Consider the following 26,270-nt stretch of genomic DNA (forward strand, 5'->3'; position numbering starts at 1 on the left):
GATTTTGGCCCGCAGCGGAATCAGATTTTGGAAAGCACGTCCTGGGCTGCTTCCGCTTTTGGTTCAGATTTTGGCAGCGGATTTTTGGAATTGGATTCTGCTGGGTTCACCCTTTGGTTCAGATTCTGCTGCGCGGTAGCGGAATCCATCGATAAAAGCTAAACCAAACAGGGCCAGAGTCTGATAGATTCTATCCAGAGGAATCTTAGGGAAAAAATACACTTGAATCCTACATCATTTAATTTGTTTGATGATAGAAATCGCTAGAGCCCGCCCCTAAAATTATCTTCTAAAGTGTAAGCGCGGCAAATCAATCTTAAGAAAATGGAATTGTGTGATTAAATATTACAAATTGATCCCCTCAAAAGAAAAATATTACAAATGGAACAACTCACATGTGAAAAAATCATTTAAATAATCCCTTCTTTCAAAAAATACACGCAAACCTTTTGAATCTCTTTCTTTAGGGATAGAATCTTATTTTGTTAGCGTTCAAACCTTTTTAAATCAAACAGACAAATCCTGGAGCTAAACTTGGGCCCAACTCCATCGACAGGATTTATATCACATCCAGCCGAGGCCCATTAGACGACGACGCCAGGCCGACCCAAGCACGACGATGACTCAGCTCCAAGCTGCTCCGCTCAAAACCCTAAGCTTTTCCGGCCGGCGGAGCGCCGTCGCGGCGGCGCGGCCGCGGCATGCGACGGCGACCTTCCGCTGCTCGGCCGCGGCCCGGAGCTACATCATTACGCTGCTCCCGGGCGACGGCATCGGCCCGGAGGTGGTCGCCGTCGCCAAGGACGTCCTCTCCGCCGCCGGCGCCAAGGAAGGCAAGCTTAGCCGAACCTTACGCCTTCCATTACTTTTGAGCTCCGAGTGCTAGCAGCTAGCTAGATGGGTGACCCCAATTTGTTTGCTTGCGGCGGCAGGCGTCGAGCTCCGCTTCCGGGAGATGCTGATGGGCGGCGCGGCGCTGGACGCCGTCGGGGTGCCGCTCCCGGACGAGACGCTCGCGGCGGCGCAGGCCTCCGACGCCATCCTGCTCGGCGCGATAGGAGGGTGAGTGGAAACGATCTGGCAGTAATTTGTTCAGAAGTCGTGATGTGCACCTGTGACTTTCAGTTTCAGTAAGTAATTGGATGTTGATTGCTGCGGTTGGTTGCAGGTATAAGTGGGACAGCAATGAGAAGCATCTCAAGCCCGAGACCGGGCTGCTCAACATCCGTGCCGGGCTTGGCGTGTTTGCCAATCTGCGGCCAGCCACAGTGTTGCCGCAGGTATATATCCCTATCCCTGTTTCAGTTTCAGTGCATTTCACATAAGCGCTATGCTTTACTCGACAGCACTGCCTTTTGTACTCTAGTTTGCTAGTTGCATCCAAGGCATCAGAGTGGCTCCTGCGTCCCCGATGTAATCTGTCGTAGCGGTACATAGTTTAACTAAACAGAAAAATACTAGCAAATGTAGCCTTAGCTGCAGGATTTGGGATGGATGGACTTGTTTAATTCGCTTAAAAATAGTGATGTTCTGTGTAATTACTTCCCTATCTGACCTTACACTTTTGTAGTTAGTAGATGCATCTACTTTGAAGAAAGAGGTGGCTGAAGGAGTTGACATCATGGTTGTCAGAGAGCTTACTGGAGGTATTGCTGACTAAATTATGATGATACATGGATGGTTACTGGTTGCCCCTCTTTTCTTGCTGATTTATGCATTTCCATGTGGCATTCTGATGAAACTTGAAATTTCTACTGCTCTGCGTGGCAGGGATTTACTTCGGACAACCTAGGGGTTTTGGTACCAATGACATGGGAGAGGAAATTGGCTTCAACACTGAAATATATTCAGTTTCTGAGGTGATGCACTATTCCTCAGACATTTCAGCCACCCCCCTGATAAACTGGGTGATAGTCCTTGCTGTCCACCAAGGCATAAGCATGCCTGCTGACCGTTTTATTTCACTGTTTCTTTCCTCTATTATGTCAGGATGTGTTTTCTTAAAGTATGTGTAATTAAATTAAGAACAATTTGTTTGATACCATTTTTTCTGAATAATGCATTAGTTAAGAGCTAATTGTTTGAATGGCTCTGTCTCCAGATTGATCGTATTGCACGTGTTGCATTTGAGGTTGCTCGAAAGAGAGGAGGGAAACTATGCTCTGTAGACAAAGCGAATGTGCTTGAGGTATATTAGACACTATGATATTTAATGTTTCTACAACTATCTTGGACATCTTGTTGGATAAACAACTATGACCTATCATTTTGCTGATGCTTGAATCCTCCTGAGAATTTAAGCTTAGAGTTATGTGTATTTTATTTCGCACATGGCTAATATAGCATTTTGCCCTATTATTTTTATTTTAGGCATCTATGCTTTGGAGGAAGCGGGTAACTGCAATAGCTTCTGAATTCCCTGACGTTGAGCTCTCACACATGTATGTTGATAATGCTTCAATGCAGCTTGTTAGGAACCCTAAACAGGTTTGTTTCTTTGTATGCAACTTATTTCATGCTGAGTTAAGCAGTATGAGAATGTGCTGACCTAGTAAATTATCTGCATCGCGACAGTTCGACACAATTGTGACGAACAATATTTTTGGTGACATATTGTCGGACGAAGCATCCATGATCACAGGAAGCATTGGAATGCTCCCATCTGCTAGTGTTGGCGAATCGGTAATAGAGGGAGGCCCTTTACTGTTTTCTAGACCACATTAAGGATCTTGTTCTGCTGAGAATGCTAGAAGAAGGCACTGAAGGATCTTGTTTTTCTTTGCAGGGACCGGGCCTATTCGAACCTATCCATGGCTCTGCCCCTGACATTGCTGGGCAGGTTGGTTGATATATATCTCTACTTACAGAGCATCTTTTGTGTGCAGAACAAGGCAACAACCCAATTAGCTTTTAATGTGCGACTCTGTTTGAAATTCTGATTCCTCCTATATGTTGAGTGCAGGACAAGGCAAACCCCTTGGCTACAATTCTCAGTGCCGCAATGCTACTGAAATATGGCCTCGGTGCTGAAACTGCTGCCAAGAGAATCGAAACCGCGGTTACGGAGACGTTGGACAATGGGTTCCGAACAGGGGACATATATTCTCCTGGAACGGTAAGATTTAGTTTGTGCAGCATTAGCAACCGCCCAGTAGCTGCCGACAAATAATAAAACCTTCGTTTACTTTGCAAGTCTGTAGTTCTCAACCGCCCGGGTCTACTGATAGTCCATATTACCAACCACTGCTTTCGACATCCCACATTTCCTTCTTCTTTTTTACGAAACTTATGTAGTCATGTTGTTCTTCTGTTGGTTGCAGACGTTGGTCGGATGTAAGCGAATGGGTGAGGAGGTCTTGAAGGCTCTGGAGTCGCAGAAGTAAACCAACCGGGGGGCATCGATTGATCAGTGATCCCAGGGTAGAAAGAAGCCTGTGATGTGTGATGGTCGAAAGCCCGCATAGATAGATTTGATCCGGTCGAAGTGTGATTTTGATTATTTTTTTTGTAGTGGGAATTGAGCAGATGTGTGTCGCACCTTTCTTTTTCTTTTATCGATTGAATTTTTTACCCCATAATGATGAATAAAAATGGGAGTCGGTCCCCTTTTACCTGGCTGAAAAGGAGTTATTTTGACAAGTCAAAAAATTATATTGGATTTGCTATTTCTCGTCTAGATGAGAACTAACAAAGTCTCATCCAACTCCTACACTATTTGATTTGATTAACCAAAAAAAAAAACCACGAATCTTCACGTAAAATCCAACGGTGTGTGAGTTAGAAGAGACATAATTATTTCTCATTGATGAGAGCTGCCACACACAAAAATATATACTGAGCATCATTTTTGGAAGATGTGTCGATACCAGGACCATTTATTAGCAGAACAGTGATGAGTAGATAACTAAATTCTCCCAAAAAAAGAGGATAGATAACAAATCCGGAATTGAATTTAGCAACAAAAAAAGTAAAAATAAAAAAGCGTACTCCGACTTGCCGGATTCGAACCAGCGACCTAAGGATTAATCTGCAACACTACAGTCCTCCGCTCTACCAACTGAGCTAAAGTCGGCTTGTGATTACTTGCTTACGTAAAGTTATGTATACTTATAGTTTAAAGCACTTGACCAACCCCGTGGAACTGCTCTAGCAAGGAGTTCAACTTCTTTTTTTTTTAGAAGAACCATGTATTCATTCGTAATAGAGCAAGGAGTTGAACTTGGCCCGATCCTTCCCTTTTATTTTAGAAGAACCATGTATTCATTCATAATAGTAGCAACATACAACATACATGGTTTCTCTACAAAACAGCCCAAGAGACAGCACATAAATGATACGTTGTTGCACGGCAGAGGATACACATCAACGTATAATCAGAATGACCAAAATTCCTTCACCAAATTCAAACTGAAGAAAAAAAGAAGCTCGGCATCTCAAAGGGGCAGTGACAGTGGCAAGTTTTCAATGATTGAATATTTGCAATTACATGTCTTGAATTTTGTTAGGGAACCTAAACACCTATGCCATATGAAGCTTCAAATTCCATGTCGGGATGAATAATGATCCGATCCAAATGATAGAATTTTCAGTGAAGTTAGAAGACCGGGGCGTTATGCTCTTTAGCACGACGCCCTAGCCCTGGGCGTCATGCAAAAGAGGGTCATTTTGTAAAATATTTTCATATTAAGGCCATTTTGTGTTGAACTTTTGAAAAGGGCCAGTGTTGTTCATTCGGCTCATTAAAGGCACGTGGATCCTTTGGGTTGTTTCTAGCCCGTAGTAACTTTCAGCCCATTGACGACCCATTATGGATGTGGTTTGTCTTAGATGGCTTTCGGCCTGTTAACGATCCGTTATGTGTTTGGGACCATTGGCAGGTCCTTGTGCTTTTAGTCTATTTGTGGCTCATGTTGTGTTTTAGGCCTTTTGATGTACAACATTACTCAACCCATTTGTGGCCCATGTTGTTTTTTTGCCCGTTTGTGGCTCGAGGTTCTTATGACCCGTATGTGGCACATGGTTACTACGACCTGTATGTGGCCCATGGTTATTATGGCCTGTCAATGGTTGACAGAACGTTCGGTCCATTAGTGTACCGTGGAAATCAAACCGCGGTAACTAAACAAGCAATTTACGCAGGAATATTACGAGTATTACACAGATTACATCCACAGGGTAGTAAAGTTTGCCACATGTGCAAATAAACGCAACAACAAATCATCAGACTAAATACATTGGGCCTCAATGTTGGCCCGCCCGGACGTGTTTGCCCCGCAAACCGGAGACAAACTAGGGGATGGGGGCTTTGCGGCCGTCCGCACTGCTGCCATGCCCGCGTCAGACTAACCTGACCCACCACAAAACTTTTTCCTGACTCTCCTGGGCTTTTCGTCCAATGCACGCGCCACTTCCCACGCTGCATTCATGCCGGTCAAAAGCATGCATCAGCCGACATTGATGCTCAAGACAGGCAGCCGCCCGCCAGACCTTCCACAGCTGGAGGGACGCCCTTCCACAACAGGGCAGCCACGCCTACGAGGTGGTCTGTTTGAAATGTTTGCGGATAACGTTGCATGACCGGCTACTGCATCCGTATCTGCGGACTAGCCCTTTCGCCGCCGTCCACGGACGGTGTGTGGTGTATATTATAAATTACCCTCAAACCTCGAAAGGAGAATTGGAGGGGTGAGATGGAACTTTGTACAGACTGACACGCAAATTTCTTTCAAATTCAAACAGAGCCAAAAAGAAGCCTCTCGATCATCATGCAAAGGGATTCTATGTGTGTGATATATATTCACCATTCCGTAACTGGTAGCAGTGTCATCATCATCATCATCATCCATATAGATATAGGTAATACTCCTAGGTGGTAAGGTAAGCAGACGGAGGATACGGGGGAGGGAGTGCATGGCCAAATCACAAGGCACCATGCATGCACCCGGCAGCCATCCTGTGTGTCAGTCAGTACCTACACTAGATATGCCGCCGACGGTAAAATTTCCCCCGTTTCCGTGCATCAAAACTGTACAATTCACTTCAACAGTGAGTGCGTGTGTCGTCCTTCCCTTTAACTTCCCTACGCAGACTGACTGACTTTCCTAGCTAAAACCAACTGACTCTACTAGTAAGTATATATGTATATATATATATGTCCACCCTCCATATGTCGTTTGTTTCGTTTCCTACTCTGCCTGCCTGCCTGTGGTATGCCGCAGCTAGACTTGAGCTAGTTGAACCTGCGCTTCTTCTTGGTGGGCGTGCCATGCACCTGCGTCTTCTCCCCGTACATCCTCAGCTGCAGGTTCTCAAACGCCTCCGACACCGCCTCCACCTGCGAACACAAAGGTTTTCAGGTTATTCAATCGCAATGCAAAGCTAGTGAACGTATGCTGCTAGTCGCATGGTTTCTTCTTCACTCACCAGCTCCGGCTTCTTGGCGTACACCCTCACGATCCTGTCCTGGTTGCACACGGGCAGCAGGTGGCTCACGCGCTCGTCCGTTATCGGGAACTTCTCTTGGCATCCGAAATCCTGGCATCACAACACTGCTACTTAGACCAATGCCAAGGCATAATATGATAACCACCATACATATCCTACATGTGAAGATGATCATAGATACCTTGAAGAACTTGATGCTGTGGAATGGCCGCCATTATGCGTTTAAAAAGAAAAAAGAGGGCGACTAGTTAGAAGCAGAACTTGGAAGATAAATAACAGGGTGGGACTCATGGGTGTTCAGGCATTCAAAAACCTTTCGAGCGGGTTGTCCTTCCCACGTGTCAAGTCAATCTTGACATTGCTGACCGCCACGTCTTCCTCCTTCAGCAGCACCTTTGAAGTTATCTGAAGGCATGGAAGGTTAGAGACAAGTAACTTCTATAGTTAGTTTCAGAGAGGTCAGATAGTAGAACCAACTCAAATGTGTGAAGACGGTATGAACCTGTGAGCAAACTATGTCTTGTGCAGTTATATTCTTGAAATGGTCCAGTTTATCCTTTGGAACAGAATATTGATTGCAGAACTGCAACTCAAAAGAATTTAACTGAATCAAAATACATATGCAAGACCACAACATAAAATGAGATGCTGCAGGTTATGCAAGTATTAAACTGAAAGGAACTGCTACCTTGTAGAGCTCTCTCCGGCGAATACGCTGAATGATTTCCTTTGCTTTCTTCAGTTCATCGTTGGGAGCAGTTTCGATGCTTTTCACGATTGTGTCATCCAACTGGAAATCCCCGAGTTGTGCAAGTAAGAGGGATAGACCAACAAAAGAAACATCAACGTAACAAAAATAACATTATCTGACACCAAACCTTCCAAAAGTCCTCTGGATCATCGGCATGCAAAGATATTCCCAGGTATTCATTCGCTTCAACAAGCGCATCCACAAGCATCAGTTCAACAGCCTAGCGATTGAAGACTGTTAGAAACAGTTCCATTTATAGAGAAAGAAAGCAATGCACATGAGACTGCAGATAACTGGAACTGGCAATGTGTTTTTGCAGGCATAGTAGCTAACATTATAATTGGTGATGCAACTTAAAGGACATACAAAAACAAGAAGGCAATATATTACAGGAGTGCAGATTTCTTATGCATAAACATTTAGCAGTATAAATTGGTGAAGCAACTTAGGACATCCAAAAACGAGATCACGACAGCATAACCATTTTTATTTAAACACGAGAACTTCATCTAAAATTCTAAATACCCTACTATGATGATCATCTACAATACCCTGTTATGAGAACAGTTAACACTGTTGACGGGAAGTCTCAGTGTAATGTAATACAGTCATATGGACTTATGGGTTCTCTTGATGTAACCATGATATGTTGTAATGTAAATAAGGCAATAATGTGCTGGAGTTGGAAAACCCTGAGTATAAAGAACGTGTACCTTTACTTTGGCATGGGTATAGACAGTCCGATGCAGATCAGCACGTGTTGTGAACAATTTATGGATGCTCAGATCTGTAATTCCAAGTGGAGTATACCAAGTCACGTATTAGATACTTACAGAAAAAGAAAACAATGGCAATGGGTCAAGTTGAAATAGATGAATGTTATATACTAGACCTACAGTCTTTGGCAGGGTAGCATATTTCATCGCCCATCACTCGCATACCTTCTAAAAGCCTGCATGAAAAATGGCAATGAACCACATGGTATGATAATTATCATGGTGATAAATGTTAAAAAGACCTCAAGTGAATTTCCCCAAAGAAGACAAGACAGCAATTAGCTTGAGTTTGGTGGCAAGTCGCAAATCTAACACCTTCACAGCGCAACTATTTCAAATGTTCAGCCACAATGATTAGTGCATGTCTCACATTAAAGCTTGAAAAGATAATGTCTGTTTGATCTTAGAAGGCCCTGTATGAACCAGCTAATTATATGAAAACGCTCTTTTACCTACTGAAAAGCAATACCAAGACAGCGCTATCTTATCAAAGGGAAAGTTAAACATCATGAGAGAACAGGGTCTAAGTTTTCCACGTTACTTGTCCGTATTTTATTATCTTCTAATAGATCAACGTCTAGCCAAAGATATGCTGATGGACAAGTTCTCCCTAAATGCTCATGATCACAAAATCATTGGCATTCTTGTCAGGACATAAATGTTGCCAACAGTGTATCCGACATTCTTTCATCATCATAATCATATCTTCAATTATGTTAACATTGCGTATCTACGTAATTATTTGGCATTGTCAGTTTGCCCAACAGTGCAGATCTTGGAATGCATGTGTTCATATTCTCAACAAGGTCATAGGGGCAATCGGGCAAAAGAAAGTTGGCACGTTTGATGGCAAAATATACCTCCAGTGCTGGAAATTGCTCCCAATACCACATGCTCTGCAATCACGGTCAATGTAGTCGAACCTGCATCATTACTCTAGGTTATGCCATAACCAGATGATGGTAGAGACAATGGTAGACTTATGGACGAAATTTGGAAGCACGATACAAAGAAGGCCCTTACTTGTCAACATCTATACCATTGCGCCCGTTAGCAACAATGTCGTAAAGGAAACGCTTCTCCTTCACACCCTGTGAAGAACCAATCAACATTTAATCAATCTATTTCAATCGAAATGGGTGATTACAATAGTAGGAGAGAACAATATACATACTTCTGCTGTGGAGACGTCAGAGCTTGCAACTATCATTTCCTGCAGATATTTTTGAAGGAGCAGGGTATGAATTTAATAATTTAGAACAACACACTGTGCTGTACTATTACAAGCTATGCAGGATACCCTACAAATGAACATCATGCCCGACTACTCCAGGTTTTTCATTTCATTTTTTTTATAACAGTACTACCTAGAGATGGCAGATTGCACAATTTACTGAATTCTGTATGACCCATAAGATCGCTTCAAAATTGGAATGATAACTAAGTTGGTGCCACCACAAGTTCTTATATGAAATGCAGTTTACCTTGATAACTTTCAGATAATCAGGTTCAATATCTATTGCGTGTTTATCGACAATGCTGTCCAGAAGCAGTGCAGACATATGTTCATGGGACCTGAATAAGCAAATGAGATTTTATTTATTAAAATGTTAAACCAAAATCTCCAGAAGACTTTAACAGATTAACAGGCATATGGAAACACGGATAAGTGGATGAATAATCATTAACCATGCAATGTTAATATGCTCACACGCGTGGCACCTTGACAACTAAAACAAAATGCTGTAGTTGGAAAAGAGAATCACCATGTTGATCCTGGATGAACACGAGGAAGAAACTCATGCTCAAACAGATGACTGAAGGGACCATGTCCAATGTCATGTAAGAGACCTGAACAGAATTATCACAAAGATCATTAACAAGCAAAACTTGTTGAGCCACGGTTGAGAACACCAACCTGCAAGTTTCACAGTTTGAACATCAATGCGGTCAATGCCAAGCTCGTTTCCCTGTTGAGTGAAAAAAAATGCATAAGCTTCTGCATTACTAAGTAAACTGTCACTTGCCAGTATATATCAGTCAAGACAGTGCTCCATGGTACAAACCTGGTACTTCTGAAGATTGTTCATAGCCTCCCCAGCAAGTCTATAAACACCTAAGGAATGTTCAAAACGTGTGTGGACAGCCCCGGGAAACACCAGATATGTAAGGCCTGAAAAGCATACAGAGCATGTCACACAAACATCAATGAACTGTAAATTTCATCAGAGTTGGATTACCCATAAAAGAAGCTCACAGCACTCTTCATTTTAGATTTTTTTTTCAAGATAATCTAAATCATACTCCCTCCGTCCGGAATTACTCGTCACAGAAATGGATAGAAATGGATGCATCTAGAACTAAAATACATCTAGATAGATCCATTTCCGCGACAAGTAAATCGAGACGGAGGGAGTATACAGTAAACACTGTTGCACAAAGAAGTCCACAGTTGCCTGACAAAATTGAAGTAGCAATGCACTTTCACTATTCACTAGCACACAAAAAAAACATAGGATATGGGACTCCATTTAGATTTCTGACACTCCCAGCAAGATAGAAGGCAAAGTTGCCAATATGGTTTCTCTAGCAAGGGAAGAAAACTCACCAAGCTGTTTCAGATCCCGCAACCTGGATAAAATGATGCAATGAAATGAAAACATAATTAGGCCATCTAGAAAGTTAAATAGGGAAATGTGCAGCAATAATTTGGGAAAACTCAAGTCACCTCTGAAATTCCTCTGTATCGACAAATTCACGGGCCAACTGCACATCAGAGGAAGTAATTGTTATTATTGAAGAAAAGTGAATAGCTAAAGGAACAGAAATTATCAGAGAAAGTGACTCTTATTACAGATGATGAATAGTTGGGAGTAGAAATTATCTAAAGCTTCTATTTCTCAGTAGACATACAGAAAAGTAGTAGTAAAAGTTGAACTATTTTTCCATATATATGAAATAGACGACTAGTGTGATCACTGTATACTCACTGATGACTGACCGCGCATCCAAGTAACATAAAGCAACTATTTATTCATGAAAAGAAACAGCAGGTGTAGGTTGTACTTGCAACGCATGCAGAGCACTGAAGCTTAAAATGGAAAACCACTTGGCCAACAGCAAGAAGACAAGGGCAGTTATGAATGATCATTAAATACTGTAGTACACAGAGAACTCCCCACAGAATCCTCAATGGTTGAACACATTTAAGTTTAAATAAAAGGAATATACATATATGCAGCATGAGATCCTGTTAATTGGTTGCAAGACTGAAGATGGTCCAATGCTAGTGCCATCAGAACTGAGTTATTCAAACTCAGGATACTGAAATGCTAAAACAGTCTGCAGATTACTACTGCCCATGGTGGAAAGTAAAAGGGACCCAGCATAACTTAAACACGACCTAGTAAAAGGGACCCAGCATAACTTAAATCCATATATGCAGTATCAAATCATGTTAATTTGTAGCACTGAAAATAGACGAGTGCTAGTGCCATCGGATACCAGTGCTCAGAACTGAGTTATTCGAATTCAGAATGCTGAAATGTTAAAACAGGATGCAGATTGCTACTATCCATGGTGGAAAGTAAAAGGGGCCCAGTACATATAACCTTAAGTACAAACCAGTCGTGATCAATAGATCAACCACATTAGTAGGGACGTTACGAATTGCCATAAGCAGAGCAGCAGCTACACCAGACAGTGGTAACTGTAGTGCGGTACAATAAAGCACAGAGAGTGGCCAAGCCAAAAATAGCCATGAAGTGAGATGCTGAAACTGTCCTTCTGGTGCATTGCTAAACTGTTCCATTTACTTGTGGACGCACGTTACAGCCCAAGCACTAATAATAGATAATAAACCGGCCAATGAAAGCATAATACGTTTATTAATTATGAATCCCATAATAACCATTTATAATAGTACCCATCGCTCTCAAGGTTGACCTCAGATCAGGTCAGGTCAGGCGACAACAATATTCTCATTCTCCGGTGGAGGAAACAGAAACAGGTCATACATTAGCACAAGCAAGCGTGGAAAAGGTCCACCGAATTTTAAAAACTGTCGGGCACATGGCGCAGCCACCGAATTTTAAAACGGAACGGCACATGCGGAGCTAGTAAGAAGCAGTTGATACGCCACAACAACATAAACATACAGCCCAAAATCTGAAGAGGAAAAACAGCGCAGATACTGGTAATGCATTGGGGGGAGATAATCTGCTGGACGGGGACTTGCGCTGTCGTTGCTGTTTGGTCCCGTCGTGGAGCACAAGGAAACGAACTCTCAGCACATGGATTGGTCCCCATTTCCACGAGACTGAAATCGGACTGAATCGCAGCGGCCGACGATGACAAACAGACATAAGGAAACGCATACTCGTCGGAAAAAAAAAAACTCGGACCGCGCGCGGGCAGAGATTGTGGGGTGGGGAAGCAATGCGGCGCGGTAGCGGAGGATCGAGCGAGCGCCGCGATGAAGGCCCGAAACGAATCGAATCGAATCGCCAACCAACCAACCCGAGACCGACGGACCGAAGCCGCACCCAAGCAACCAATCCCACGATAACACAGCCAGCCGAGCCGCCGCAAGGGAACAAAACAAGCAGGAGGAAGGAGAGCGGAGGAGAGGATAAGGGGAAGCAATGGAATCGAATCGCTCACGCACGGGGTCGAGGGAGATGTTGCCGTGGAGGTTGTCGAAGACCTGCTTGGTGGAGCAGCGGTCGTAGTCGCCGTACAGGTACCTGCCCGCCGCCGCCACCGGGGGCAGCGGCAGCACGGACACCGCGACCGGCCGCTCCCCCTCCGCCTCCGCCGCCGCCGCCGGGGCGCAGTACTCGCCCATCGCTCCTCCCTTCCCTTCCTCCGCGGCCTGGGGAAGGTTCGAGGCGTGCGTGCGGGAGGAGACAGGTGGGCGTCGTGCGTTTGGTTTGGTTGTGGTTGTGGGGTTGGAGGGGATGGAGGGGGAGGCACAAAAGCAAACTGCAAAGAGGATTGATTAAAAGTAGCAGTCACGCTGGCGAGAGATTGGGAGGGAGTGGAAACCGCTAAGAACGTAATGGGGATTTTTAATTCGTAAATGGAAGGTTCACATTAGGGTTGAGGCTAGATTAGAAGCACCGCGCTGGCTGGAACGCGGGTCTGGCCCCACGTGTCAGCGGTTGGACTGGCGTGAAGAGACGTGACGCCGTCGCACGGGAGGGAACGCACCGGCATAGACTCCCAAGGGAGTGCCTACCCTAGGCGTAACGCCAAGAATATTCCATTTCTTCATAATGTGCTACATCCTGTTGTAGGTTATGAATGTGGTGGCAGTTTCTCAAGAAAATGCCATGCATCTCCCAAGAAACTGCCCACCAAAAAAAAGGGTCCACAAATGACACCCCTCACAGCGAACGTTCGCCGGCTGTTTAGGGCCCTGGCCGCCGGCCCTTCCTTCGCCACCTTGTCCTCGTTGCGAGAGACTAATGGCCGGACTGAGCCCATGCATGGTCGCCAATGAAGGTGGCGGCGAGGAGGTCTCTGCTCCGATAGGCCCTCACTCTAGTGCCTGCCAGCAATGAGACGTGACCTACCTGTGGTGACGGGAGAAAGAGGGCGCGGCTGTGCAGCGGCGGCGGGAGGTTTTTGGCTAGACTGGCGGTCTCCAATGAAGAGGAATCGCTGTGTCTACGATTTCGTCTGCAAGTACGCAGGCATTGACAACAGCCTTATGGGTCCCACTTAGGTCGTCCTCCACTCGGCCATGCGATTGGCCTCGTGGTCATGCGCCAACACCAGCCTTATGTGTCCCACTTAGCCGGTCCTCCACTCGGCCGTGCGATTGGCCTCGTGGTCATGCGCCAACACCAGCCTTATGTGTCCAACTTAGCCAGTCCTCCACTCGGATGTGCGATTGGCCTCGTGGTCATGCGTTGCTGGGCAGCCGTCATGAGGGGTCGGGGGGTGTCTTGTACCTTCAAATTCGTTGGCATCTACAGGTATGCTTGTCGGTTGAATCTGCAGCCACATGCTAGGACAACCAAGTAAGAGGACTGTGACGGCTGCTGGAGCGTCTGACAGTGTATTTTGACGGCGCATCTTCCTTCATCGTCAGTCTTTGTCGTGTGTGCAACGACAAACTTCCCAATTTGGAGTCTTGGTGGCGACCGACTCTTGTCGTAACCCAAATGCACACAAGGACGCCTCACCTCAATGGATGCTATACATTGTCGGTCCAGTAGCGTTCTTTTATTTGCTTCTGACCCTAGGGGTTTTCCTTTCTGTTTTTACATTTTCGCTTTAAGATTTCTCATGTATAACCCCGCAAAAAAAAAGATTTCTCATGTATAAATGTTCTCATTTTTGTGTCGGTTTTCTACCCGTTTTTGCGAGAGTGGTTTTTCCACATTTTAAATGTATGTCTACATGGTAATTTACTTTACATAGTTTTTTTTAATGTTCACCACACATTAAAAAGATATTCATGGAATGTGAAAGTTTGTTCGTGCGGTTTAACTTTTTCATACAATTAAAAAAATATCATGAAACTTCAAAAATACTCACAAATTCTAAAAAAAATGTTAATGAAAATGTAGAAAATGACACCGCTTTCGCATTCCTGCCTCTCCTCTTATTATGAGCAAATATTCACAATCTGGATTTGACCTGAAGGGATTCCAAAAATCTCTCAAACCCAATTTTCCTATTTTCTTGTCTCTTAGAACCTTCATAATTGGCAGAATGAGGTGGACATTTTTTCAACATGGATGGAGTATTTTTCGAAAATGTCATGAATATTTTTAAAAATGTGTGATGCTTTTTAAGTGTTATGAACATTTTTAAAATGTCACAAACTTTATTTAAATGGTGCGAAACTTTTTCCAAAATTATGCGATTTTTTGCATTGCATAAACATTTTTTTAATGTCACGAACATACTTTTGAAACGCATGTACATTTTATAATATCATCAATTTTTTTAATCAAATGAAGATTATTTACAAATTACATGAACAATTATGTATATTATGTGGCCTATCTTAATGCACAGTCAGTCTTTTTTTTCGAAAACTTAGTAAAGTGATTATGAAATATGCATATTGATAACATTCTGAAAAATAATAAAAATATCAAAATTAAAAACAGGACAAAGCAAACCAGTCGCTTCCAACTATGGCAGGCCATTTAGGCTGGCCCGAAGTCGAGCGGTTCTACCATCTCACAACAGGCGAGACATAGGCGCTCCCAAGCCAAGTGTTTGTTAGCATTTATTTCTTGGAGGCTCTATTTATCACTTGTAGCGAAATAGAAGGACGCCACACCTCAACGGCCGCTATACAGGGTTGGTTCAGTAGTGCCTTCTTATTTGCTTCTACGCTAGGTTCATTATTTTCTTTCTGTTTTTACATTTTGATTTTTTTGATTTCTCATGTACTAAAAATGTTCTGATTTTTGGGTCAGTTTTCTCTCATTTCCGCGAGGGTGGGTTTTCACATTTTAAATGTACATCTACATAGGAATTTACTTTACATAGTTTGAAAAATGTTCACCGTGCATTAAAAATTTATTAATGGAATGTGAAAGTTTGTTCATGCAGTTTAATAAAATGTTCATACAATTAAAAAGAATTCTCATGGAACTTCAAAAATACTCAAATATTTCAAAATATATTCATAACATTTCTTTAAAACATGATCATAAATGTAAAAAAGGACACTTCTAGAAAACCAACCATAGCACACGCAGTTCATTCAAACATTTTGAAATATGTTCATGACATTTCTTACAAAAACTTGAAAATGTAAAAAAACAACACCGTTTTCGCATTCTTCGCTCTCCTATTGTTATGAGCGGATAATTGAGAGCATCATCTACATAAAGACCCTCACAACCTGGATTGGACCTGAAGGGATTCCAAGGAATAACTTCACAAGCGGCCCCACTAGAATTAATATGCCTCCTGCAAATTCAAGAGCCTTTATGAACCAACCATAGCATATGACCCTTATTTACCTCCAGATATATCATGGACAAGAAGCTCTCAAACCCAATTTTTCTGACAAAACTTATTTGCTTGTCACTTAGAAGCTTCATAATTGGCGGAAGGAGGTGAACAATTTTTCAACACGCATGGAGCATTTTTCAAAAATGGTGTCAATACTTCAAAAAAATATGTGATGTTTTTGAAGTGTTATGAGCATTTTTGTTGAAATGTCAAAAACTTTATTTGACTGCTATGAAACATTTTTTTTGAAATTATGTGAGCATTTTTTTATGATATATGAACATTTTAAAGAACAATCACAAACATACTTTTGAGACGCATGTACATTTTTAGAATATGATGAATGATTTTTTGCGTAAAATTAATTTTATTTAGAAATTACTTGAACAATTATTTACATTATGTGAAAATTTTGTATTACACAGTCAGCTTTTTTTTTTTCTTCCAAAACTTAGTAAAGTAATTTAAAGATACTTATATTTATAATATTTTGAAGATAAAAAACTGTAAAAATTGACGAAATAAACAAACGAAGCCAACCAACCGCTTCCAACTTGGTTGGGCCATTTAGAGCGTCCCTAATTCGAGCTGTTCTACCATTTGTTTATTGGATGGTCTATGTCTCACTTGTAGCGAGATAGAAAGATGTCTCACCACAACGGACGATATACAGCGTTGGTCCAATCGTGTCTTGTTTTATTTGCTTCTATGCTTGGTTCATTTTTTATTTCTATTTTTACATTTGGGGTTTTCAATTTCTCATGTATTAGAATGTTCTAATTTTTGCGTCAGTTTTCTCTCAGCTTCTGCGAGGTAGTTTTTCCCCCAAATTTTAAATGTATATCTACACGGGAATTTACTTTGCATTGTTTTAAAAAAATGGCCAGCATAGCATGCATTAAGAAGATATGCTTGGAATGTGAAACTTTGTTCATGCGGTTGAAAGACTGTCGGTACAATTAAAAAGAATTCTCATGACACTTGGAAAATATTAACACATTTCAAAATCCATTCATGACATTTTCTTCTATCTAAAACAGTGTTCATGACACCAGCGTCTTGGCATTCTTGCCTCTCCTCATATTATGGGGAGCTAATTAATAGAGAGCATCATCCAAATTATTCATCGGCGGTACATCATGCATGCATTATATATACTTGAAAGTTGAAAAACTATATAATTAGGTTCGATTAGATAGGAGGCGATGGTGCAAGGATGGTGGACGCCGGCGCCGGTTCGAGGGGAGAAATCTTGGGACAGTCGGCCTTGCACTCATCAACTGAGCCGTAGCACTGATCCTTTACTAAACAGCAGTAGTAGCATACCGATGGTTGGTCGCACGAATTAAGGACGCACAGTCCATTTGCATGGATCTTAACCATTTCCACCTCTTCCAATATTCTAGCTGTGGAACAGAAAATATATTAATGATCATATTAGTCTCTGTTTAGAAACAAATAAGTAGTTGATGAACAAACAAACAAACAAACAAACAAACAAACAAATAGATAATCACTCAGAAAAGCCGTAAACACTTGTGGGTAAATAGAAATCAACTTACACTGCACATGGGTCGTAGTGAAGCACGTGAGAAGAAGCACCCACAGTATGATTGGTGCAAGGGAACGGTTCCTATACTTGTCCATGGAGATATTGCTATGTTTGCCCCTCGTCTATATCGTCTGTAGCAGAGTAGGTTTTCTGAGAAACGATGACAGGTATCTTTGTTCGGGTGTACAGTACTATTTATATTTATATATATGCCCAATAATCAACGGTTCTTTCTATTTTTGCAAAGATATCATCCCAGCTAATCTTTGTATTTATGTGATACGATTCGATATTCGTTGCAATCTCTACTCCGGTTCGATACTCCTAATAACACAATCAATTGAAGGAGCACCCCCACTATCCGTACCGGTTTTTTCTTCAAACGTACTGGTTTTCTTCCGGTTCTTATGTCCCACCACTACTAGGGAAAACCCTAGCAGTAGCGCGGGTTTTGTGTCCACTAGTAGCGCGGGAGGCCGCTCTATTAATAAGGCGCTACAGCTATTGCTTAGCAGTAACGCGTGCCCGCACGCGCTACTGCTAGGACAAATAGCTGCAACGTTTATTCAGAACCACGCTACTGCTAAGGTAACTACTTGCAGCGTGTTTTCTGTCCATCGCTACTAGTATTTTTTTTATTTTTTTTATTTTTAGTGTATTTATGCGTCATCGTACAAATATTTGTATAATACCAGTTATGAGGTTTACATCATTATGTCCATAACAGTGTGTCAAATGAAGGTGGATTAGGTTCAAGTGGAGGCAATATGTGGTGCATGTTAAAAGTATACTACTAATCCAAACTTGATCTAGTTTGGACTAGTAGTACTTTCGATGTGCACCACATGTTGCCTCCACTTGAATCTAATCCGCCAGCACAAGCTATTTAATCATCATCATAGTCATTACCACCAACAATATTTCTTTAATCACCACTAACACTAGCTAATAATAATCATCATAGTCATTACCATCAACACTAGCTATTTTATCATCATAGTAATAGTGTAGCACATCATCATCCTCAAACTCATTTCTAGCTAGCTAATCACTAATGCTGCTCTCTCTTAGGTAAAATAACATAAAACATGTATAGCTCTCCTCCTTGATCAAACTGGAGCATGTAGATGAATCTATCTCCTAATCGTGGGTAGCACATCTGTTTGCTGCCCCCTAGTACTTCTCTGCGCTCCCCCATCACATATTTGGTTCAGTCTTGCACTATTAAGCATCCGTCGCTAATCTTGAATGCACTAAAGTAATCTGTAAGATATCTTGGCCGTAAGCTGATAATACTCATGGTACCTTTAGTCTCGATCCCATAAGGCACAACATTCATCGGGAGTCCCTGTTGAAGAACATCGTACGGTAACATACTTAGCAATGAAGTTTAGCTTCAAAAATAATATATGGAAAAGATGCATTGATGACAAATAGTAAAAGTCTTACCATCCTTCCTAGATAGATGTGACCGTAGTTCATTACGAACACTATTGGTCGCACATTTTCAGTACTAACATTTCTAAATGCAGGAAATTTTTTTGTCTTGACAGTATCAAGATCCTAAAGCCATGAAACATAATGACTGAGCTCCTCGCAGCTGAGTTCAGCCCCAGGACAGTATACGGTCCTGTCTACCAAGCGCTGCACATGTTTGCTTGCACCAAAATAAGCTGACAATACAAATTAGTTGTCAACTATTTTTGAATAAACAATATCAAAGACATAAATATGGTTGAGAAACTTACATAATGGTATAACTGGAGGCGTCTGCACATCGACCCAGATGTCGGTATTACCTTCAATATCATCTTCCGGACGAATATCAAAGGTGATAACCATATCAGGCTCAAATGCATAAGTCTTGCATAGTGCTCGCCATGTTTTGCATCCAAAATAGGTGTAGTCGTCTGAATTATATAATTTTGCATGGAAAATATAACCATGCTTGATCTTCAAGTAAACTTTCTTTTCCTCCATACTATGACTGAAACCTATCTTTTCCAATACAAAAACTCTTGCATGGCAGGGGATACGCTAGTAGAATAGTAAAAAAATATAAGTTGAAGCAAATGAAGCAGATGTCATGCTTAATTACGAAAAAAGACTTGTCGTTGTGACTTACTGTATCCACTTCGAAGTTCTCGTCAAGCTTGATGCTGAAGCGCCTATCATCATCTAGGAAGATTCCGTCGCACAGGCCGCGCTCGTCTTCGCAGTATTTGCAAATACCGAAATCCTTGTCGTCGTCAGACATTTCCTATGTTCATAGTTGAAACATTAATTGAAAATCGATCGAAGACAACTACCAAGATACTCAACACACAAATCCGGGGCACTCGATATTTCCTACATATTCTGGCACAAGTCATGCCAAAATTCACGGAAAAATCCGGCATGACCTTTGCTAAAATAGGACATATCGAGCGCCTGAAATTTGCCGGAACGGAAATGAATCAACACTCCGGCAAAACATAGGCCACCCGGAGGTGTAACCTGCAAACATGACCGGCCACTTGCATATTGAGCAACACAAGATATACATTTCAAAATATCTTATAGGACTCAAATTAGCATGCATTCAATAAGCAAAAGTAAATCATCTCATGCGTCCCTACATCATCGAATATTATCACTAATACATCACGAATAGTGTGATACATATAACATCACTAATACAACTAAAACTCTAGCACACGACGGGTATCGGCGCGGGCGGTGGACACCCACAGAGAAGGAACCATCACGGGATCATAGCTCTAGTGAGATCCCTGGAGAACCTGCCAGGTATTGGAGAACGGCATGTGCTCCAACGCAAACAAGTAGCGATGGACGTGCGCGTCCTCCTCACTGACACGGTGATGCACCACCTCCGCGGAGTCCTCAAGCCTCTGGATCGTCACTGGCCCACGCGACCGCCACCAAAGAAGGTTCGGGTCAACGACAGGCTGGCTCCTTACCAACCTGCGCCCCCCGGTAGGTAGCGCCTCCCAGTACCACCCCGGCGGAGTCCAGTCCCGGACATGGCCGATCTGGTCAAGCAGGTGTCGTCCTCCGCCGACTCGACGACGAGGATGCGGGATAGGCATCGTCCACGTCGAGGCGGGAAAAATTGCTTTAACTAAAAAATAGAAACAAATTCTTACTAACTAGTTCTATTAATTCAACTAGTTCTTACTAAAAATAAACTTACTATAAATAAAAATATTCTAGTACCTAATTAGTACCTAGTTTTTACTAACTAATTAGTACCTAGGAACTACTGCTCTAATTACCATCTAAGTAATTAACTAACTAGCACTAAAAATAGCCTAGGGTTCATACTAACTAGCACTAAATAGCTAGGGTTCATACTAAGCAGAGAAGAGGGATCGGAAGGGGAGAGTGCTTACAGAGAGCGGGGAAAGAGATGGGGTCGGGGGAGACGGCGGCACCGAGGCGCGGCGAGGCGGGGTCGGGGGAGACGGCGGCGAGGCGGGGTCGGGAGAGACGGCGGCGAGGCGGGTCGAGGGAGACGGCGGCGAGGCGGGGTCGGGGGAGACGGCGGCGAGGCGGGGTCGGGGGAGATGGCGGCGAGGCGGAGGCGACGGGGAATAATAGAGGAGAATTGGGGGAGGAAGCAGAGGAGAGGGAATCAGGCCGCGCGGGGGGTTAGGTGAAAATAGCTTTAACTATAGCGTGGAGAGGAAAAACGCGATGCTGCTAAAATCCGTAGTAGTAGCGCTGTTCGTAGAAGGGCGCTACTACTATACCTAGGACGTCGGGAACGGTGTGGCAATTATAGTAGTAGCGCTTTCTGTTCCTGCCGCGCTACTACTAAGCGGCTAACAGTAGCGCAGTTCTGCCAGACGCGCTACTGCTAAGTAGCAGTAGCGCCTCATTATAACAGGCGCTACTGGTAACATTCTGTGTATAAGGTTTTCCCTAGTAGTGCACGTACACAAATCTGCCGATCACTGAAGTCCCTCCCCGCCTCACTACTTTTTCTCCCAAAAGTCATGGGAAAATCAAAACTTTCCTCATATACGTCCAACACAAATCAAAACTTTCCAATTTGTTTCCGTCTGTGTAGCGAACCAAACTTTCCTAACACTAAAGCCAACGTTTCATTTCTTGTTGAACCCTACCCGTTCCGTAATGCTCCATTTCTATTGCCTAGCATCGGCGATGACTGGTGGGATGCTCGTCGACGACAGTCCTGGCAGCCGTTGCCGCTCGTTGCCTTGCCCGCGTCAGCAGCTGGATAGACGTACGCGTCCCATGGCTTGCACACGATTGCGACGCAAAGCGCAACCTCCTGTTGCGGATCCTAGGGAGGAGCGTGCACATGGTCGCTGCTCCTCCCTATGGTCGGGCTGGTGGAGACACGTGCGAACGTGCATGTTTGGATTGTCGTGTTTCTATCGAATACAACCTAAAAATACACGCCTCCGCCCGCCGGTTTCGTTTTCGGCCCGAAATCATTCGTGGCCGGTATAATACATGTGTAAATTTGACGCCTCCGTATTACGATACACTGCATCCAAGCGCAACCTAAGTGGCCACGGTGTACTTCAGTGTTCGACAGGAGCACCATGCTTCGTGCTCGGCTTATGGGCCACAAGTTGAGACCACCCTTACTGCTCTTTCTATGCATACGCCGTTCATTCAAACATTTTGAAATATGTTCGTGACATTTCAAAAAAATATCATGAAAATGTAAAAAACGACACCGTTTTCGCATTATTCTCTCTCCTATTATTATGAGTGGATAATTGAGAGCATCATCCACATCGATACCCTCTGAAAGAACATGCGGTGCCCCCATGTTTGGTTTTGGTAATTGATGACTATCTCTGTGGACTAATGGTTGTCTTGAGTTATATTTGAAGGATTTGTCCATAGGCTTTTCTTGAAGTCCATGTGCTGGTTTCAAGGAGTTTATGAGTTGACCAAGGGGCTATCAAGGAATTATCCAAAGATTGGTCATGCGGGTGTTGAGCTTATTGCAAGCATGTCTTGAAAAAGAAGGTTGTGTGATCATTCATGTTTACCTTCAATACATCATCCAAATGAAGAGAGTTGCAAAGATTCAAGGTTGATCAAGACTAAGTCAATAGTGAATCAAGTTGATTAACTCACAAAGTGTAGAAGATGTACCGAGAGGGATCAAGTGATCCCATGGTATGGTAAGCATTGTCCATTGCACTTTGTGTACTAACCCATGGTCTATGTGAGAGTTCTATATGGGGTTAGGTACGTATCCATGGGCTTGCATCAAGAGGAAGATATCATACAACCCATGGAAAGGATGAAATCAAGTGGTGATCGTCATCAAGATTGCCGTGTGCAAGTTCAAGTGGAGCATCACGAAGAGATCAAGTGCTTGAATCTTTCCATCCATTGTGGTGTCAATGAACTTGTGAAGATGAGCCGAAGAGTGGCTCACCCATAGTGGACTATGGAGGAGCAATCATCTAGTCTTCATCGAGCCAACACAATCAAGAAAGGTGGTCCAACTTGAGGGAGTGAAGATCGTCATCATCTAGCTCAAGTGGACCATGTGCAAGGCAAAGGTTTGCCCTTGATAGGTTTTCTATTTTACCGGTCTCATGGTAGTTGTGGGAGACCGGGTTATAGGATCGATTGCCGTACTATCAAGGGGGGCTCTCGATGAGTTGCTTGATCGTATCATTCGTAGAGAGCTCAAACCATTGCATCCTTGCATCATGTTTCTTGGTTCTTGTTTGATTCTCTTTGTGAGTCTTAGAGCTTATGGTCATCTTGATGACAAGCTTGAGTTCATCGAAAACGGAGTTTGCATGCGTCTTCTATGATGTTTTCGGTGTTGGAGGTTTTACCGGTCTTCTCGGAGGAAGGGTTCTCACCATTTTCTTTTGGGCCTTTTCTCATTTGCTTATTATTGATATTTCTATCAAGATTGTGTTAGCCCTTGTCGTTAGCTTTCCAACAAACTTGGTTTCGTTGAATTCGGAGTCCGTTTGCAAAAGTTGTGGCTGTTTTGGTGAAGGCTGCAGCGGTACTACCGCGACTAGAGCGGATGTAATTTTTTACTACCGCTCTAGAGCGGTACTACCGCGGCTCCTGAGCGGTAGTACCGCTCCAGAGCAGTACTACCGTGGCTCCTAAGCGGTAGTACCGCCCCGGACCAAAAACTCGTGTTTTCTCTCTCGATTGGGCTGTTTTGAGCGTGCTAAGCGGTAGTACCGCTCCTCCAAGCGGTAGTACCGCTTGTGCACGACCTGAGCACATAACGTTTGGATCGGGAGGTCCTATAAAAGGGGGTCTTCTTCCCCATTGAACCTTATCCTTTGAGCTCGTGTTCTTCCCTCATTGTTGACCTTCTTTGAGCTTGCTAACTCTCAATCCCTCCATGGATTCTTGCTAGTTTTTAAGGGAAAAGAGAGAGGAGATCTAGATCCACGTTTCCACCAATCACTTTCTCCTCTAAGTGAGGGGAACCCCTTGGATCTAGATCTTGGAGTTCTTCGTGTTCTTCTTTCGTTCTTCCTCTCATTTTCCTCCCTAGCATTAGTTGCTTTGGTGGGATTTGGGAGAGAAGGACTTGGGCACTCCATGTGCCCTTGCAATTGCATTTGGTGCATCGGTTTGAGTTCTCCACGGTGATATGTGGAAGTGAAGTTTGAGAAGCTTATTACTCTTGGGTGCTTGGTGCCCTTGAGCTTGTTCCTCTTGGGTGCTTGGGCGCCCTAGACGGTTGGTGGTGTTCGGAGCTCAATCATTGTGGTGTAAAGCTCCGGGCAAGCGTCGGGGTCTCCAATTAGGTTGTGGAGATCACCCCGAGCAATTTGACGGGTACCGGTGACCGCCCCCAAGGGTTGCCAAAGTGTACGGGTTCGGTGACTGCCCCCAAGGGTTGCCATTTGTACGGGTTCGGTGACCGCCCTCAAGGGTCCCTTAGTGGAATCACGGCATCTTGCATTGTGCGAGGACGTGAGGAGATTACAGTGGCCCTAGTGGCTTCTTGGGGAGCATTGTGCCTCCACACCGCTCCAAACGGAGATTAGCATCCGCAAGGGTGTGAACGGTTGGGAACGTAGTAATTTCAAAATTTTCCTACGCACACGCAAGATCATGGTGATGATATAGCAACGAGGGGAGAGTGTTGTCTACGTACCCTCGTAGACCGAAGCGGAAGCGTTGATGCAACATAGATGAAGTAGTCGTACGTCCTCCGGTTCAACTGATCCAAGTACCGTTACTCCGGCACCTCCGAGTTCTTGACACGCGTACAACTCGATGACGCACCCTCGATCTCCGATCCAGCAGAGGCGCCGAGGGGGAGTTCCGTCAGCATGACGGCGTGGTGACGATCTTGATGTTCTCCTGTTGCAGGGCTTCGCCTAAGCACCGCTACAATATGACCGAGGTGTAATATCATGGAGGGGGGCACCGCACACGGCTAAGGAACGATCAATGATCAACTTGTGTATCCTAGGGTGCCCCCTTACCCCCGTATATAAAGGAGGGAGGGAGGAGGTGGCCGGCCCTAGGGGGGCGCGCCATGAGGAGGGGGAAACCTACTCCAAGTAGGTTTCCCTCTCTTTTCCTTATCTTATTTGGAGGGGGAAGGAAAGAGTACTAGTATTAGGAAGTAGTACTAGTAGTAGTAATAGGAAGAGGGGGAAGGAGAAAGGAAAGGGGGGGCCGGCCCCCCTCCCCAATTTGGATTGGGCTTGGGGGGGCGCGCCCCCTTCCCTTGCTCCTTCTCTCTTCCTCCTACATGGGCCCAATAAGGCCCATATACCTCCCGGGGGGTTCCGGTAACCTTCCGGGGCTCCAAACTTCTCCGGAACCTTTCCGGTGTCCAAATATATCCGTCCAATATATCAATCTTTATGTCTCGACCATTTCGAGACTCCTCGTCATGTCCGTAATCATATCCGGGACTCCGAACAACCTTTGGTACATCAAAATACATAAACTCATAATATAACTGTCATCGAAACCTTAAGCGTGCGGACCCTACGGTTCGAGAACGATGTAGACATGACTGAGACACATCTCTGGTCAATAACCAATAGCGGGACCTGGATGCCCATATTGGTTCCTACATATTCTACGAAGATCTTTATCGGTCAAACCGCATAACAACATACGTTGTTCCCTTTGTCATCGGTATGTTACTTGTCCGAGATTCGATCGTCGGTATCCAATACCTAGTTCAATCTTGTTATCGACAAGTCTCTTTACTCGTTCTGTAATACTTCATCTTATAACTAACTCATTAGTTACATGCTTGCAAGGCTTAGGTGATGAGCATTGCCGAGAGGGCCCAGAGATACCTCTCCGACAATCGGAGTGACAAAACCTAATCTCGAATTATGCTAACTCAACATGTACCTTCGGAGACACCTGTAGTACTCCTTTATAATCACCCAGTTACGTTGTGACGTTTGGTAGTACCCAAAGTGTTCCTCCGGTAAACGGGAGTTACACAATTCTCATAGTTACAGGAACATGTATAAGTCATGAAGGAAGCAATAGCAGAATACTAAACGATCAAGTGCTAAGCTAACGGGATGGGTCATGTCAATCACCTCATTCTCCTAATGATGTGATCCCATTAATCAAATGAAAACACATGTCAATGGTTAGGAAACATAACCATCTTTGATTAATGAGCTAGTCAAGTAGAGGCATACTAGTGACTATATGTTTGTTTATGTATTCACACATGTATCATGTTTCCGGTTAATACAATTCTAGCATGAATAATAAACATTTATCATGATATGAG

General features: G+C 43.6%; 2 protein-coding genes and 1 non-coding gene across 3 annotated transcripts; 1 reads left to right on the forward strand and 2 right to left on the reverse strand.

Annotated features, from left to right (window-relative positions):
• Window positions 1-607: 607 nt before the first annotated feature.
• On the forward strand, window positions 608-3,623 carry LOC119280396 (3-isopropylmalate dehydrogenase 2, chloroplastic-like). The gene is made up of 11 exons (XM_037561256.1): window positions 608-833; window positions 933-1,062; window positions 1,169-1,280; window positions 1,571-1,646; window positions 1,771-1,859; window positions 2,102-2,188; window positions 2,371-2,487; window positions 2,575-2,682; window positions 2,786-2,839; window positions 2,963-3,115; window positions 3,321-3,623. Exons 1-11 carry the CDS (start codon window positions 620-622, stop codon window positions 3,381-3,383), a joined length of 1,203 nt encoding a protein of 400 aa, XP_037417153.1. The 5' UTR covers window positions 608-619; the 3' UTR covers window positions 3,384-3,623.
• Window positions 3,624-3,987: 364 nt separating this feature from the next.
• Window positions 3,988-4,072, reverse strand: TRNAY-GUA. The gene is given in 2 exon segments: window positions 3,988-4,023; window positions 4,036-4,072. It is a non-coding gene; the product is annotated as a tRNA-Tyr (tRNA).
• Window positions 4,073-5,763: 1,691 nt separating this feature from the next.
• Window positions 5,764-12,920, reverse strand: LOC119274256 (deoxynucleoside triphosphate triphosphohydrolase SAMHD1 homolog). The gene is made up of 19 exons (XM_037554926.1): window positions 12,638-12,920; window positions 10,700-10,737; window positions 10,580-10,602; window positions 10,038-10,144; window positions 9,890-9,941; window positions 9,738-9,822; window positions 9,456-9,546; window positions 9,146-9,184; window positions 8,995-9,062; window positions 8,832-8,894; window positions 8,092-8,147; window positions 7,909-7,982; window positions 7,323-7,415; window positions 7,133-7,234; window positions 6,947-7,027; window positions 6,758-6,849; window positions 6,626-6,641; window positions 6,424-6,534; window positions 5,764-6,334 (listed from the first exon to the last, which is right to left on the reverse strand). The coding sequence occupies exons 1-19, from the start codon at window positions 12,815-12,817 to the stop codon at window positions 6,230-6,232; spliced, it is 1,476 nt and encodes a 491-aa protein (XP_037410823.1). The 5' UTR covers window positions 12,818-12,920; the 3' UTR covers window positions 5,764-6,229.
• Window positions 12,921-26,270: the final 13,350 nt, after the last annotated feature.

Source organism: Triticum dicoccoides, chromosome 3B (genome assembly GCF_002162155.2).
Source record: "Triticum dicoccoides isolate Atlit2015 ecotype Zavitan chromosome 3B, WEW_v2.0, whole genome shotgun sequence".
Taxonomy (NCBI): Eukaryota; Viridiplantae; Streptophyta; class Magnoliopsida; order Poales; family Poaceae; genus Triticum; species Triticum dicoccoides.